The sequence below is a fragment of the Saimiri boliviensis genome, chromosome 6 (genome assembly GCF_048565385.1).
Source record: "Saimiri boliviensis isolate mSaiBol1 chromosome 6, mSaiBol1.pri, whole genome shotgun sequence".
In the NCBI taxonomy this organism is placed as follows: domain Eukaryota; kingdom Metazoa; phylum Chordata; class Mammalia; order Primates; family Cebidae; genus Saimiri; species Saimiri boliviensis.
This window is the reverse complement of record NC_133454.1, coordinates 56,749,065-56,766,688: the sequence shown is the minus strand read 5'-3', so window position 1 is coordinate 56,766,688 and position 17,624 is coordinate 56,749,065. Positions and strand designations below refer to the sequence as shown.

Genomic DNA, 17,624 nt, shown 5'->3' with positions numbered 1-17,624 from the left:
CTACCTGACTTTTAAGTGTATTCTGCAAAGCTATAGTAGCCAAAACAGCATGGTATTAGTATAAAAACAGGCACATAGACCAATGTAACAAAACAGAACTCAGAAAAAAATACATGTATTTGCAGTGAACTGATTTTCAACAAAGACACCAAGAACATACATTGGGGAAAGGATACTCTCTTCAAAAACTAGTGCTGAGAAAAGTGGATATCCATACACCAAAGAATTAAATTATACCCCTGTGTCTCACAATAAACAAAAACCAATTCAAAGTGGATTAAAGATTTAAATGTGCAACCAGAAATTATAAAGCTACTAGAAGAAAGCAAACTGAAATTGCTTCATCTTTGGTAAAGGAAATATTTTATGGGTAAGATTTCAAAAGCCCAAGCAACAAAGCAAAAACAGACAAATGGGACTATATTAAACTAAAAAGTTTCTAACAGCAAAGAAAGCAATCAACAAAATGAAGAAACAACCCATTGAATGGAAGAAAATATTGGCAAACCATCTATCTAACAAGAAATTAGTATCCAGAATATGCAAAAAACTCAACAGCAAGAAAACAAACAATTCCTTTAAAAAGTGGGCAAAGGATTTGTGTAGACATTTCTCAAAGGAAGACATACAAATGGCCAACATGTATATGAAAAAAATCTCAACATTACTAATCATCAGGGAAATAAAAATCAAAACCACGATGAGATATCATGCCATGCCAGTTAAAAATCACTATTACTAAAAAGACAAAAAGTAACAAATGCTGGTGAGAATATGGAGAAAGGGGACTCTTCTACACTACTGGCGGGAATATAAATGAGTACAGCCATTATGGTAAACAGTACAGAGGTTTCACACACACACACACACACACACACACACACACACACACCCCTAAAAATAGAACTACCACATAATCTAGCAAGACCGCTACTGAATATGTATTCAAAGGAAAGAAAATTAGTATATCAAAAGAATACCAACACCCCCATGTTTATTGCAGCCCTATTCACAATAGCCAAGATATGGAATCAACCTTAGTATACATCAGTGGATAAATGGATAAAGAAAATGTGATACATGTACACAAGGGAATACTATTCAGCCTTAAAAAGAAATGAAATCCTATCATTTGCAACAACGTGGGTGGAACTGGAAGTCATTATGTTAAATGAAATAAGCCAGACACAGAAAGACAAATATTTCAAGTTCTCACTCATGTGGGAGCTTAAAAAGTTGATTTCATGGAAGTAAAGAGTAGACAGTTACCAGAGGCTGAGAAAGAAGCAGGGATGAAGACAGGTTGGTTAATGGCTACAAACATGCATTTAGATGGAAAGAATAAGTTCTAGTGTTCAATAGCACAGTAGGATGACTATAGTTAACAGTAAGTTATTGTATATTTCAAAATAGCCAAAAGAGAAGATTTGATATGCTTTCTACACAAAGAAAAGATACATATTCAAGGTGATGGATATCCTAAATTCCCTGATCTGGGCACTACACATTTAATGCATGTATCAAAATCTCACATGTATTTCATAAATATGTAAATATATCAATAGATTTTTAAAATAAATTCATATAAAAAGTAATTATTGTAAGGAGTGATGAAAATGTTCTAAAATTAGATTATGGTGATATTTGCAATGCTCTGCAAATTTACCAAAAACCACTGATTTTTACACCTAAAGCAAATTAATTGTATTATATATAAATTTTCTTTGCAATAAAGCTATTTAATGAATTGTTATAAAATCTATTATAATAAATGTAGACTGTCTAACATAACCAGAAAGTTTTTTTTAATAAAGATAATTATTGTGGTTTGTCTATAGTCTTTTCTTCTCATTCATTCATTCAAGGCATTTTCTTATGTAATCACTATGTTTCGGGAAATATACTAGGTGGTAAGCATATAGTGGTATGTAAAAAGAAACTTGTTGAGCCTATCAGCTATTATGTTAATTTCTTTTTTATTTTTATAGATGTCCTGTTCATTAACCTGTAGTTATTCTCATTATAGTCTTTCTTTTCCAGAATTCCACATTCCCCCCAAATTGAAATTCAAAGTAGACAGCACAGAATCCCCACTTTGAGAATAAAGCATCTTGTAGTTAGTGCCACATGGACTTGGGATACCTACCACTATATTTCTGTATGACTTTAGGCAAGTTACTTGATTGCCTGTAAAAGGAGGCTTATAACATCTACCTCATAGGTTGTCTTGAGAATTAGATGAATTAATAAATGCAAAATGCTGGCCTTGTAGGCAGCCAACAAATAATAGTTTCCATTCCTTTATCTAAAAAATGATGCAGACCATATTATACTAGAAACTCTGAGACTGTTGTCTATTAAAAAAAGGCTACTCACCCTTCTTCAATGATGAAATATCGGAGCTTATCATTGCTATCTCGGGAGGGTGTGGCATAGCATTTGTTGAGCGTTAGGATTAAATGTGTGGAGTCAGCTCCAACCACAAAAACCCCTACATACAGCACATCTCGAGTCGTCAACACTACTTCACCCTGGCGGTAAGGATGTTTGTAGGAGGCATTTTTGTAGAGCGCCATCTTGGTGGTGAAGCTGCCTTCTTGGGTTGGAACTGTCAGGTTAATTACACTAAAACAGAAAACAATGATTAGACAGGCACTCAAAACAATATTACCTATTCAATTACCTACCATTTTTCAGGCTAAGAATGCAGAGAGAGCAAAGCATGTAGTAGCAAAGTCTAAGGCTGTGCTACTGTCCAATATAGAACCTGCTAGCCACATGGGGCAATTTACATTTAAATGAAATAAAATTAAATACAACTAAAAATTCAATTCCGCAGCCCCCCCGAGCCACATTTCAAGTGCTGAGCAACCACATGTACCCACCACATTAAACAGTACAGATGGAACATTTCCATCATCACAGAGATTTCTATTGAATATTGCTGGTTGAAAGCATTTCGGCTCATGAAACATGAATTATGTTTTTCCTAGGGCATCAAAGACAAACGCTAGCAATTTTGATTATGCTAACCTTAACTGTCAAGGAAAAGAAAAAGCAATGTGTACAGCCCATGAGATGCCTTACCTTAGCATAGGCTTCACAACAGAATCCAAGGAGATCTTGATATCCAGTTCATACGCACACGAAAATTCCACACTGATCGTGCGGTCTCTGGTGATTATGTTGCCAGTGTTATTGGCACTTTCGATCCAGATTGTGTTTTTATACATGATATGAGTGGCATTGGACTGCAGAACAAGGGGAAGTCAGAAATCATTACATCTGGAATAAGTATGTAGCTTGCATGTTAAATCCATATCCCTGAAAGCAGAGACATAGCTTCCTTCCATACATAACTTAGAGGCCAGTAAAAATCACCATGGGGCTGGCCTTAGGATTTACTTAGGGGAAAAGGGTATTACGATAGTTATCAGTAGCACCCTTCAGTCTGATAACCTTGAATACCTGTGGAAGGTGATTTCATGTACTACTGAATTCTAACCACTACCAGACCCCAGTTATCTGTGGGACCCCAAGCTAGGAATAGCATGAACGATTTCCATTGCTGGCCAATAGAAATCTTCCTTTTCAATGCTTAATTTGAAATCTCTTCTCCACCAAATCCATCACCAGACGTGCCTGCAAGGACCAAAATGAACAAGCACAAGTTTCACCTCCTTATTCCTTTCAGCCTCTGATAAAAGTTTTAAGAAATAGAACGATGAAGACAAGACACACAGCAAGATGGAAAAAGAAGAGAAACAAGATGCTTTGCTAACCTATACACTGGATAATCTGACATTAAAAGTTGGGACCTCACTATATTTCTGAAGCCAGCTGCTTTTTTGTTTTGTTTCGTTTTTAGAGACAGGGCCTTGCTGTCACCCAGGCTGGAGTGCAGTGGTGCTATCATAGCTCACTGCAGCCTTGAACTCCCAGGTTCAAGTGATCCTCCCATGTCAGCCTCCCAAGTAGACACAACTGCAGGTACTGTCACCATATCCAGCTAATTTTCAGATTTTTCTTTTAATAGAGATAGGGTCTTGCTACATTGCCTGGGCTGGTCTTGAATTCCTGGCCTGAAGCAGTCCTCTGGCCTTGGCCTCCCAAAGTGCTGGGTTTACAGGCATGAGCCACAGCACTTGGCCTGAAGACACCTGTTAAATGAGGTTTGGGACTCCCTTACCCACTGAAATAGCTAAGCCTAGATGTATTTACCTCAAAGCACAATAGAAGCATAAAAGAAGTCACCATTCTGTCCACACACAGAATAAAGAACAACAGAAGGCATCACGAACCAAGGAAAAAACACATCACTCTTTCAACTCTGTCAGCCACTTAGCATCAAATGACGACTGCTCTTGCTGTCTTTCATTTTGCACATGCCTCTTTCTGTTTTTTAAGGAGCATATTTCTAAGCAGATCACTCTGAAGTTGGATTTAAGGACAATAAATGTGCAAACACTCAAAGCTGTTGCTACCTCTGTCAGGTGCTCTTTCCTGCTGGTTCTCTCACCTGCACAATGTTTCCACAATTTCCTTTGGTGTTGTTGATCTGAAAGGAGATAAAATCTTCCCCCTCGATGCCGGTGCACTGTCTGTCATTGATCCTCACACCCTCCCGCTCAAAACCGAGCTGGAAGAGTTTGCACTTGGATATGGACACTTCCATCTGGGCTGCTTTGCAGGTCACCTCTGCATCAATAATGTCATATGAGTCTGTGGGAACAGTTATTACGAAACACAAATCAGTGGAGTTGGTCTTGCTGCAGGAGTGGGAGAAAAGCATTCCGTTACCATTCTCCTTCAGAAGAGGCAAATGATCTCCACCCAAAGGCTGCAGTGTTTCTAATTATGCTTTGATCAGACCAAATGAGAAAATGAATTCAGTCAAAGCAGTAACTTGGGCATTAGTGGAGCCTTTTAAAAAAGAACAAAATGCTAACAAAGTGTCTTCTGTCTTCTCTTTACAAATCCAGGTCTTCCACCACCATGCTGGTAGCAGCTACTTTTCTGTAAGCCACATATTGAACATACCAAATCTGACACATCGTGGTCTGGCTGAAGAGCACGGCTCCAAAGGACAGCAGCACTGGCCAGGCTATATCCGAAGCCCCTGCTGATTCAGCTCAACAGAACCCTAGCAATTCCCAGGTGAGCACTAGGAGCTTGCTTTTTGACATAGCAATGCACCAATTGACATTTTCTCTTGAGCATATAAATACCAGCTAATAAGCACAACAGAAACAGAGAAAAACATTTTTATCTGCTTAGGTGAAGCCCTTGTCCCCTCCTATAGAGCCTTTGGTCAACTGGATTTTCATTCTTGAATGTTGTTAAATTTAGCAGCTGCCTCTAAGTTATTTGGTTCAGAAGGGGAGCAGAGACGGAAGGCAAAACAGCTCTGCTTCAAGCTGCCATTCAGGCAGGCTCGGCAGTGGACGAGGCCATTTCCATACCGAGGGAGCTACAGTAAGGAATAAGTCCCGGAGTCCTAGTTATTTATGGCTTGCTTCAGACACTTCAGTTGTGTATATCTTCAGGACAAAAAGCTTTGGGACAAATCAATCTGTCTTTAAATAACACTCATCCTAATTATTTCATATTGATATCAAAATACACTATTTCCTTGTGCATCTAAAAAATCACTTTGGACCTTTCTGATGTTGAACATGGCCTCAGATGGAACCGGCTGGTTCCATTTATGTACAAATTTGTGCATCATAATGTACTGAAGAAAAGGGTGTAGCTATACTTTGAAGCAGTCAGATTGCTTCCTTGTTCTGCTTAAATGCTCCTGAAAGCTTCACGATTTTGGAAAGCTTCACTAAGTGGGATGCATCCAGGTCCTTCCCCAGAGAAGCATCTCCCATGGGGCCTTTCTGGGTGGGGAGGTGGCCCGTGTCACTCACTATTTCCGTAGGGGGGCGGCTCGATGCAGCCACACAGCTCCCCACCATTGCCCAGCTCACAGGTTCGGTTGGGACAGTCTGCCCCCACACAGGGATCTTCAACCACTCCTGCTAAAAAGAAAAACACACAGAAGCATGCACAACTTGACTTTCACACCTACATGCCATAGCATTTGGTTCCATTCCGGACTTACCACTTTAATCACATTGGAAATGGTCAGATGGCAGCTGCAAGTTAACAGACATGTCAACCTTCCAGAAAATACGTCAACAGCTAGCAAATAGGTACCTGCTATGGGTTTGGGTTAGCTTCTTTGACCCTCACAAATACTCCTCAAGCTGAGTATTATAAGCTCTATTTCACAGTTGAAACTTGCCCAAGGCGAAAAGTGAAGGTAAGTGATGAAGAGTGAACGCACAGATGCTCTTAACCCCAGTAATCTTCACATGATTATGGCACCCACTACACTGTAGAACAATGATTTGCATTGATATTTATATAAAGAGTAGCATCCAAATCATTTATCTCTACATCCCAGCCCTCAACTACCTCATGGTTGGTGCACAATAAATATGCATCAATAATGAACATATTAAGGCCAGTATGCTCCTGGAGAAGTCTCCCACACCAGGCCTTCTTAATCCTTTTCGATTCATGGTCCACTTTCCCCCATGATCTTCTACTTGATTTTGTAAAAATAGACAAAGGAAAAACCTCCACACAACTCACTAGCATTGACTTAGATTCGTGGTTCTGTTTTGCCAAAAGGGTAAAACTATAAGTAAAATAAAGACGTTATGGGGAGTATCATCATCATGTAATTATGAACAATATTTCTGTAACAGATGACATCACCTGCAAGATAGTCAATGCCTCAGTTTGAGAACCACTAATTAGGAGCATTTTCTTTTAGATGTTTATTTCTTTATTTAAATAATCATTCTGCCTATCAAGACAGAATATTCCTCCTGTTCATCATAGTATATGATGGATGGTGCTAAAGAAACAACTGTTCAATCCCAGCAGGAGCCAAGTTGGCTCCAAGAGTTTTTTTTTTAAAAGAGTTTTAAAAGGATGCAAAATTTCATTTAGACAAGAGGAATAAATTCAAGAGATCTACTGTACATCAAAGTGGCTATAGTTAGTACCAATACACTGTACATTTGAAAATTACCAACAGAGTAGAGTTTAATGTTCTCACCACAGACACACATACCCACATACACAGGGAAAAAAAGAGTTTAAAAACAAAGCAAAAAAACCAAGCTGCCCACAGCTCCATACACCTCTTCTGACTCAGCTGCCATGCCCCTCTGGTAGGTAACTGATTACATTAGGTGGGAGTGCATGGATGGCTCAGCATCAGCATGTCTTAATTTCTGGAAAGACAACTGAAAGAAAGCCATTAGCATAAGTTGATCATATGTATTTTTAAAAGGCTCCCTTGTATAAAGATCCTTTCACTGGCCCAGTATATTCAGCACCTAGTGTAGTGCTAAGCACATGGCAGCTACCAAGTGAATGTTAGGATTGACCAACTCTGTATAGAAATGACAAGGAGAATAACAGAAAGATGGATAGTGCTAAATAACAGAGGTTACAGCATATAGGAAGGAAAAGTTCATTTACAAATATGGTAGCCCATCTGCCAAATGGCAAATAAGACATGCCCTCAGACAGAGGGAAGCTTTGAGTATTTTTGTTAATGATATATGTATTTTTTTAAATTCCTGAAAATTTGGGCCAGGCATAGTGGCTCACACCTGTAATCCCAGCACTTTGAGAGGCCGAGGCAGGTGGATCACCTGAGGTCAGGAGTTCAAGACCAGCCTGGCCAACATGGTGAAACCCTATGTCTGCTAAAAATCCAAAGTTAGCCAGGGATGATGGCAGGTGCCTGTAATCCCAGCTACTCGAGAGGCTGAGGCAGGAGAATCACTTAAACCTGGGAGGCAGAGATTGCAGCGAGCCGTGATTGCACCACTGCACTCGGGAGATTGAGTGAAACTCCATCTCAAAAAAAAAAAAAAATTCCTAACAATCTGAAAAGTTCAAAACAGTGGATTTTTAAAGTTATTGAAAGCATTCTTAACATAGCAGAGTAAAATATTAATAACAAATATTTCTGTTAGTGTCCAACAGAGACTAGTAATTTGCTTGTTAACAGTTTCTGAAATTGCTGAAATGTATATTAATTAACTGCATTGTTTTTAGGTTCTGAATTAAGTGTATTCCTACACTTGATCAGGTTTAGTCCAAATTTACCAATGTGTATGTAACGTCTTGGAGTCAGCCTATTTTCACAGTGGTACCTGCATACACACTGGGTTGGTGTTGTGTGTCAGGGTACAAAACACACATTCTGTTGACCATACTAGTGTGAGTGACCATTTATGTATATAGACACACATGTATGTCTATGGCACATTCATATGTGTTTCTATACATCTGTAATTGCTCTACTATTTGATTAACACAGTAAGAAAATGAACAAATTGAATAATAGAAATACACATCAAAATAATTTTTTTACTATGAAAAAAACCCACAAGACTCTATATATCTTTATTTTACCAGCTGATTCAATATATGTAATCTCACCAGTCAACTGCAGCTTCCTTTCAACCCAGGTGGACATAACCAGCTCAGTTCCAGCTCCACCTTCCACCTGCCCTATGCCTTCCCTTTCTGACAGAGGATCGGCTCATGTTAAAGGAGCCAAGGTGAAGCTATTTGGGAACTGAAATCCATGGGGAATCCTACACTATGTCCCTCTACCTCGTAAGCCACTAAACCAGGGCTCTTCCAACCCAGAGAACCCCATCTTCTCATGTTTGTTTTCCAAATTCCATAACTGGACAGGAACCATAGGTGGGTTAGGCTCCATGGCAGGGGCCGTCACCGAATCTCAGCTGCAGGTCACAACTCTACTATCCAATCCTGGAAGCAGATCTATGAGTAAATCTGGAGAGGACCTGTCATCCCTAGAAAAAGTAATGCTACCAGCAAAGCTGTTCTTTTTATGGAAAACGGAATCCACAGAAATAAAATAATTCTCTTACAGCAATTCTCCTTCTCAATCCACTCGGTGCTAAGGATCCCAAAGGAGCGGCAGGCCTCCCCGTAGGCGGCCAGGGAGCCGCACAGCTGGAACTTCTTCTGGTTGTAGCAGCCATCCAGGTAGCAGGACTCGTAGAAGGGGAGGGGATCCAGAAGCCCATAGCAGGGCTGGAAGAAGCCCTTCATGTCGGTGAGCTTCAGGCAGTAGCCATCACCCTGCATCTTCTGGATGTGCACATTGTCACACATGGCTGCATACTGTGAGAACTGCAGCTCGTTGCAGCTGGGGGCAAGAGGTCTGGTCAGACTAAGTGAAGCAAACACAGCCATCAGATCTCCAGAGGAAGTTAAACCACATCTGAACCTGTTTTGTTACCCCTGAAGTTAGTGCAGCGTGTCAATCCCAACACTAATTAGCTTTGTGGCCTTCGGCAAGTCAGATACTACTGGTCTCTATTCTATCCATCTAAGAAAGCGAAACGGTCATTCCCGTTGTTTATATCACTGAAATACAGTGAGGGTAAAATGGGATGATGGATTAGTGGCCAAAGTGCCAAATGAAAGGCAGATATTGATATAATAACTGTGAACACTTTGGCATAATTAATTGATGTGATTGATAGAATTGATATAATAGCCATTAACAGGTTTGATATAATAACCAATAACAAAGAGAGTAGTAATGATACTTGGTGGAATTAAAGATTTGAAATGAAGGCTTCTAAGCCAGTTCCACTTTAGCTATGAGAGACCAAAAGCAAAACATTAAAAGAAAGTTGGTGTCCGGCTGATGATAGTTTATTTAAAAAGGAAGGAAAGGAAAGAGAGGGGAGGGGAGGGGGAGGGGAGGGGGAAAAGGGAAGGGAGAGGGAGGGCAGGGGAGAAGAGGGGGGCAGGGGACTGGGGAAAGGAGAGTGGGAGAAGGGAAGGGAAGGGAAGGGAAGGGAATGGGGAGGGAGGGAGGCAGGCCAGCCAATTTCAAACAGAATTATAATTCCTCAGGAGGAACTGAACTTTGCCTATCTTTGGAAACCCTACAATGGCTTAATGTAGTGCTCTAAATGTAATGTCCAACGTTCTCTCTTTTCTATCTGTGGGTCAATACACGGCCTTCTAGAGTAAGCACCAAATTAGGAATCCTGGAATCTAGCCATGGCTTTGCCATATATGGGGCCTCCTTATGTAAGTCATTCTCTGTCTCAGTCTCTGTTTCACCTAGGAAAGGAAGAGAGTGGATAAGATATCGCCCAAGCTTTTTCACAGCTCTGAGTCCCATAATTCACAGGATAGTCTAATATATGATACACTGTTCAGTGTCCACTTGGGGCAGGGTCAGAGAGGACTTAGAGTGTGATTTCCATGGCTGAGGATTTAGCTGATATCTAGCATGTAAAGCAATGTGATTGAGCCATTGTGCAAGCAGAGAACTAACAAGAAACAGAAGCGTATCTACAGATCCAGAAAGGAATCAAGAAACTTAGCAGCCCTGAGGGGCCCTAAATTAAAAACCTTTGGAATAACTTCTTTAGCTCACTCTATCTCTCTGCTGGCCATGGGTGGGCCTGATAATAACCTTTGTAGCTTCTGTTTTTAAAAAAGGCTTTCCTGATTCCCACCAACTTCTATCTACACAACCACAGTCAAGCCTTCTTGTAAGAGGCAAAGACACACAATTAGACCCAGCACTAAGGGAGGAAGGGAAGGAGAGAGAGAGGGAGGTAGAGAGGGAAGGAGGGAGGGAGGCAGAAGTCGAAGACAGCCCTTCTCCTTCTGAGCCAGCTCTTAATTCCATGCCCAGCAGGGGTACCTAGGTCCCGAGTGGGCAGCTGGTCAAGGCCACAGAGTTCTCATCCTGGGCACACTCTTCTGTTTAGCCAAGGGCTGGATGACATGAAAATTTAGTCATATCATCTAAGCCCAACTCCTTCCTCTGCAGTTCACGAAATTACCGGGGCCTCTGATGTGCCAGTTTTTAGCATCAAAACTCCAAAGAGCTCTGGCTCACCTCCATAGGAGGGCAGGGGCAGTGCTAAGGAAAGTGCATTCCTCATTCACACCACCCACAGACACAAGAGGACCTGGGCCACAGGCTTGAACTTCTACACCCTCACCTCTTCTGCATGCCATTGGTTTTCCAGCTCTGGGCCAGCACCACGCTGCTCACCACCGGTTTCCCTCGCAAGGTCACATAATCATCTGTTAGGTCCCCATTGAAGTTACCACAGAGACCACACACTTTGTTCTGCAGCCTCTCACTGATGCTGATTTTAATGACGTTGAAGCCGTTGTAGTGTATCTGGATGTCTGGGCTGGTGTCAATCACCAGAAACCCCTCACTGCTGTAGATTTTGGTGGCCAAACCAGTAATAAATGGAACATTCACTTGTGTGCCATTCACCTAGCGGAGGAGGGAAAAAGAGAGAAAGTACTGTTAGAGCAGGGGTTGGCAAACTTGTCCAGGAAGGGGCCAGAGAAAGTATTTTGGGCATCGCAGGCCCTGTGATCTCTGTCTCAATGACTCCACTCTGTCCCTGCAGCATGACAGCGGCCATAGACATTTCGCAGCTGAATGAGTATAGCTGTGTTCCAGTAAAGCTTTATGTACTCAAACAGGCTGCAAGCAGATTTGCCAGCTCCTGCCTTAGAGTTTAAAGGCGTTCACTCATATTACTGCATAATTGCTCCAAAGGAGCAGAAGTAGAGGAGAGGAGGTACGAGATAAGGAAAGCTGAGAAAAGTGTAACGCACAATGAATGGCTGGATTTTGGTATAAAACTTTCCCCAGCATAAACCAATTACTGAAAATGAAATCCCAATCCTGTGCCAAGCAGAGTTGAATACAGGTAAAGTGGATCTGGGCATCATTGCCATGTTTATCGTTTTCTTGTTTATAACATTCACACTGGAGGGTCCCCCAGAGGACCTGCAGGCACATTATTTTCTGCATTTGTCGTTTTCCTGCTTTCTAACATTTTCTTTCCTTAGCCCTTGGGACAGAATATAACATGCTTTTCCTGTACTTACAAAGTAAAAATTTTTTCCCCAGGCTATTAGTAGCTTTTGTACTTTAAAATAAAAAAAGGCAGACACCTTTTAAAAACACAAGTCTCTACTGTTTCGGCTAGCTTGGGGTATTTTGTTCAGCCATAATACTGGTTTTGCTCTCTCAGGTGGTCATTTTCATTTTCTAGCTCCTAGATTCTGGGCCAATGCGGTTGTTGCCTCTCTGGGCCAATGCGGTTGTTGCCTCTCTGGGCCAATTTGCAAAAGGAATGAGAATGTCGAAAACAGTAGCACCCTTCACTGAAGTTAAAACCAGTGTTAAATTTCAGATTCTTCATTTTAAGCTCACAAAATACTGCTGGTCTTTTTCCTGACGATGGATAATACACTATTTGATGACTCTTTAATTAAAGATATACCCAAAGCCTGATTATCTGAGCAGGTGGAAAACAGATACACGCACTAACACTCAATTCCAAAAAATGTTACCATGGCTGTCTCTGGGTCCCTCCCTCTCTGTGCTCACAGCGCTAGCCCTGGCTCCATCCTTCAGGGTGACCTGCCGCAGCAGCCTGCTCTAGCTGGGAGGCTGGGTCACCGTCAACAGTTCATCTGAGCAGATGAGCTTTTTAAATGGAAAGGGTAAGAGGAATTCAAGTCGGAGAGCCATATTTGTTGTGGGGGTGGGCGGGACGGGGGTACATTTATTTACACACAGGTGTAAGATAAACAAGAAACCAGGCAATGGGCCTAAGTAGGAGCCAACCTAAGAGAAATTCACCTCGTGCAGCCTCCCATTTCCTACCCCTCAGCATGTCAGCATGGGGCTCTTGGATAATGGAGGTGTGCTTGGGTTTCTACACAGGACGGTGTTTTGTAGGCAAATGCTTGCTTTCTCTTAGCTTATAGAAAGGATGGCAGAGATGAAGGGAGGGCAGAGCCAAGAATAATCTTAAGGGCTGTTAAAAACAAATGAGATGCTTTTTGGAAAGTAATCAGAGTAAGAACTGATTTAACTACAGTTTGATCACCTGAAGCCCGATTCGCAGCCATGCTGTTGTCCTGGCTCTGAGACCCTGCAAGTCTCCTGCCTTTGGAATCATCAGCCAAGAACCAAATGGTGTTCATTCTTATGCTTAAAGCATCTTCATACTTTGGTTCTTTAAAATCTGGTCACTGTGGCCCGGGTGCAGTGGCTCACTCCGGTAGTCCCAGCACTTTGGGACGCCGAGGCAGGCGGATCACAAGGTCAGGAGTTCTAGACCAGCCTGACCAACGTGGTGCAACATCGTCTCTGCTAAAAATACAAAAATTAGCAGGTGTGGCGGCACATGCCTGTAATCCCAGCTGCTCAGGAGGCTGAGGCAGGAGAATCGCTTGAACCTGGGAGGCAGAAGTTGCAGTGAGCCAAGATTGCGCTACTGCACTCCAGCCTGGGCGACAGAGCGAGACTCCGTCTCAAAAAGAAAACCAAAACAAACAAGCAAATAAATAACAAAAAACCCTGATAACGGTGTGTGTGGTACATCATGAAGCAACAGTCTGTCCTACAACTTGGCCCTCTGGGAGACTCTCACACGGTCCCCTAGCCAACCCCTTGTTTCGGCGCCCCTTCTTGAGAATGGGCAGCAGGCTGGTCACCTTGACCGTGTTCCGGTCGCTGATGAGAATCTGCTCTTCGTTAATGTAGAAGTAGACGGGCGAAATGATGGTGAGGTTGGGGGACGACCACTTGTCGAAGTTGATGATAAGCTGGAAGGAGATGTCGGGCAGCTTCTGGCAGATGGTGGACAGCACGAAGGCACAGTTGGCCGGGAAGCGGAGGAAGGCGCCGTCGAAGGTGCGGAAGACGCCGCCGCCGGCCGCCAGGCAGTAGGAGGCCTTGGTGCTGATGCAGCCGCGCACCCCGTTGCGCAGCGCGCACTCCTCTTCCGACTTGCACTGGCGCGGGTCACACTGGATCAGGTTGCGGCGGAAACAGCGGCAGCGCCGCGTGCAGTCGCTGTTCCAGAACAGCTGCTTGGGCTGCAAGAGAGGCGCCGTGCGCATTAAATTCAGACTGTGCTCAGGGTTGGAGACCCCAAAGCTCAGTCCCTCTGCTCCTTTTCCAGGCTGGGCTAGCCTGTCTCTAATGGGGCTGGAATTTGTAGGAGGCAGCAGTGGGGGAACGGCCTCAACTCAAATGCTCCATCATTTCCATGAGACTTAGACGCCACACAATATTCAGTTTTGGCATTTATTTATTTATTTACTTACGTACTTATTTTTAAAGACAGGGTCTCATCCTGTTGCCCAGGCTGGAGTGCAATGGCGCAATCAGAAATCACTTTAAGTATCCTGCAATGCCTGGACTCAAGCGATCCTCCTATCTTATTTTCCTGAGTAGCTGGAACTACGGGTACACGACACCACACCCAGCTAATTTTTGTATATTTTGTAGACACGGAGTCCCACTATGTTCTTAAACTGCTGGGCTTGAGTGATCCTCCTGCCTCAGCCTCCCAAACTGCTTGGATTACCGGTGTGAGCCACCACCCTGGCCACCACTTGAGTGATTTTAATCAAGAACTCCAGAATCTTCGTTGCTGGATTATAGAACTAATTACAGCCAACGTGAATGTGCAGCTGTTAGAAGAACTAGGTAAATAGGAAAAACATTTGGTAGAAAAGATTCATCAAGGAATCACACTTCTAACAAGTACAGGGTCTGCTTGGAAGATGAAAATAAAATTCACTCAAGAAGATAAATTGGCCCTTCGAATCTTAAGTAGTTGTAAAAAAGCGATGACCAACACTTCTGACTAACCATTTCACATTTCAAAATTCTCACCCTTACTTGTGTCTATTCTGCTTCCAAATTGCTTCTGCTGGAATTACCCTCATTCCCATGTGCCCTGACTGTGAGAGATCCAGAGAACACCTGGGGTCCATAAAAGGAATGTTTTGGGATCAGACCATCTGAGTTTCAGTCTATCCCTGTATCCCTGCCTGTGCCGTCTTCAGTAATGTTACTCACCTTCCTGGTGTCAGTTTGCTGTTTTCTAAATTGGAGATATTAATAATATCTTGTGGCTGAGTGCAGTGGCTCATGCCTGTAATCCCAGCATTTTGGGAGGTCGAGGTGGAAGGATTGTTTGAGCCCAGGAGTTTGAGACAAGCCTGAGCAACACAGTGAGACCTCATCTCTACTTAAAAAAAAAAAATAGGCCAGGTACAGTGCCTCATGCCTGTAATCCCAGCACTTTGGGAGGCTGAGGCAGGCAGATCAGGAGGTCAGGAGTTCAAAACTAGCCTGGCCAACATGGTGAAACCCCATTTCTTCTAAAAATACAAAAATTAGCTGGGTATGGTGGCACATCCTTATAGTCCCAACTACTTGGGAGGCTGAGGCAGGAGAATCACTTGAACCTGAGAGATGGAGGTTGCAGTGAGCCAAGATCATGCCACTGCACTCCACCCTGGGAGACAGTGCAAAACTCTGTCTCAATGATAATAATAACAACAATAATAAACTGCATGGTAGGGCATGCCTGTAGTCCCAGCTACTCAGGATGCTGAGGTAGGAGGATTGCTTAAGCCAGGGAAATAGAGGCTACAGTAAGTAATGATCTTGCCACTAAACTCCAGCCTGGGCAACAGAGAGAGACCCTGTCTCAAAAGTAATGATAATAAAATTAAATAAAAAAAATAATGCCTTGCAGGGCAGTTGTGAGGATTAAATTGAATAAGAGGTATAAAGCACACTTCCTGGCATGGGGTAGGCACTCAATAAATAGAAACTGCTATTATTATACAGGAGTAGAACAGCTCATCCTCTTTCAGATAGTGAGGAAATTATACAACATTATATAAAATACCTACAACATAGTGTATCCTCAACTGGAGACAGCTATTCTTTTCTTTCCCAGAAGTCCCACAACTAGAATATTATTTTTTACTTTTTCCCAAAACAGGCAGCAAACCGCAGGCATGACTGTACTGTGTAGGGTTTGCATTCTTGATGTTGCACCTGCTCAAGACCAACAATTCCAGGAAACTGTTAGAAATTGGCCATGATTGTCCAAGTGGGATGTGGTACCAACAAATAGACTGTGTCATAGAGATGTGGGCACTCAATGCATTATTGACTTCCCAAAATAGTGCTAGCCAGAAAAGATCTTTCAATAGCACAAAAAGGCTTATGCTTCTGTCTGGTCAGTTTTTTCTGCTTTAACTAGAGACATCAACACCCTGGATATCAACTACAGATATGACTCCGATTCAAGGATAAATAGATAGAGGATGAGATCTTCCAGAACAAGTTTCCTGATTGCAGTCCACTTCAAGATGCTATTGCTGATTCTTTCATCCTCAAAGTGAAATCGTTCCGGGAACTGTCTCCTCTCCTTCCAGACTTATCTAACATATTCTGGGTGCCAACAGCCTCACAAATTGACTTCATTTCTCTTATCAGATTTATAGAATAACTGAGCGGATGGTTTGGCCTCTCTCTGATAAGAAGTCAGGCATTACAGTGGTGAAAATAGAAAAATAACTTGATGTATGTGGATATGATAAAGGGTAAATAACTCATCCACAAGAGAATCTGATCGTGAAACTGGCATCACATTAAAGTGACTGGCCCAACGCTGCTTTCTTTTCCTTAATCATACATGACAATGACAGCTGGGTGATCGCTCTACATGCTAATAGCCAGACATATTCTCTCTTTATTTCCAAAGAAATGTGTTCCATGAACAAGCCTCCAAGCGCTTTGGAATGGTAGCAAGTAGATGTGGGTTCTTTGTTCTCTGAGTTTGCTGCTTCCCGGATGTAAGCTGTTGTCAAAACCCACTGATGTTCTGATGAAAAATTGATCATAATGTTTACACTGTAGTACTAATAGGAGCCAAGAGCTGACCGTGCTTTTCCTGAGAGCTCCAAGGGCTTTTATTTGCATCCTTTATTAACACGCCTGGATTTTTCATTTACAAAATGTTTCTCAAGAGAATAACAAAACAGCAATAACAATAGCAGCTACCAATTATTGAAGGACAGGATGCCAGGTACTAGGCTAGAAACCCAGCATTGATTATTTATACAACAGCCCTATTGGGTTGGTATCATTAGCCACATTTCATTCACAGGGAAACAGAAGCTCAGGGAAATGACAGCGTTTGCCCAGTGTCGCACCTCCAGCAGTGCTACAGCTAGGATTGAACTCAGGTCTCATTCAGTCATGCCACACTGACACTCAGGATGCCTGCCGAGGGTTGAGAGATGGATAGGTTTTGGTAAGTCTCCGGACTGGGGAATACAGTTTAGAGAGTGCTTTTTGAGTTTTGAGCCTGGTTCTGTCTTCTCAACTGTGAGAAAACAGAATTCATCATTTTTTTTTCCACATGCCCTCCCTTTTCCTTTCAAATCACACTTCTAAGAGCTCATTTTAACACTCTTCTTCTCAAGAAGTCTTCTTTGATTAGTCTCACTATTTTACGTTCTTCCTCCCTGTCTTTCTAATGTAGCATTCAAATAAATTTTCTACTGAAAGTGGAATTGAGGGTAACTTCCACATTTATTTATCTCCAAAGTTAGGGCAAGTTGAACAAGTCAATGCATCTTTACAAAAAGGAGGTATTATTTATTTTTCATCTAGTTGATTTCCA

The 17,624-nt window shown here is 42.3% G+C and overlaps 1 protein-coding gene across 1 annotated transcript in view; it reads right to left on the bottom strand.

Moving 5' to 3' along the window:
• The window catches only part of LOC101039020 (tubulin-specific chaperone cofactor E-like protein), a 161,607-nt gene that overhangs the window by 12,178 nt on the left and 131,805 nt on the right, over positions 1 to 17,624 (bottom strand). Inside the window, exons 19-25 of the mRNA XM_039471296.2 lie at positions 13,621 to 14,004; positions 11,088 to 11,374; positions 8,979 to 9,259; positions 5,916 to 6,026; positions 4,520 to 4,722; positions 3,088 to 3,251; positions 2,377 to 2,625 (exon numbers count right to left, since the gene is read on the bottom strand). Coding sequence (XP_039327230.1) covers positions 2,377 to 2,625; positions 3,088 to 3,251; positions 4,520 to 4,722; positions 5,916 to 6,026; positions 8,979 to 9,259; positions 11,088 to 11,374; positions 13,621 to 14,004 — 1,679 coding nt within the window. The remainder of the gene's footprint in view (positions 1 to 2,376; positions 2,626 to 3,087; positions 3,252 to 4,519; positions 4,723 to 5,915; positions 6,027 to 8,978; positions 9,260 to 11,087; positions 11,375 to 13,620; positions 14,005 to 17,624) is intronic.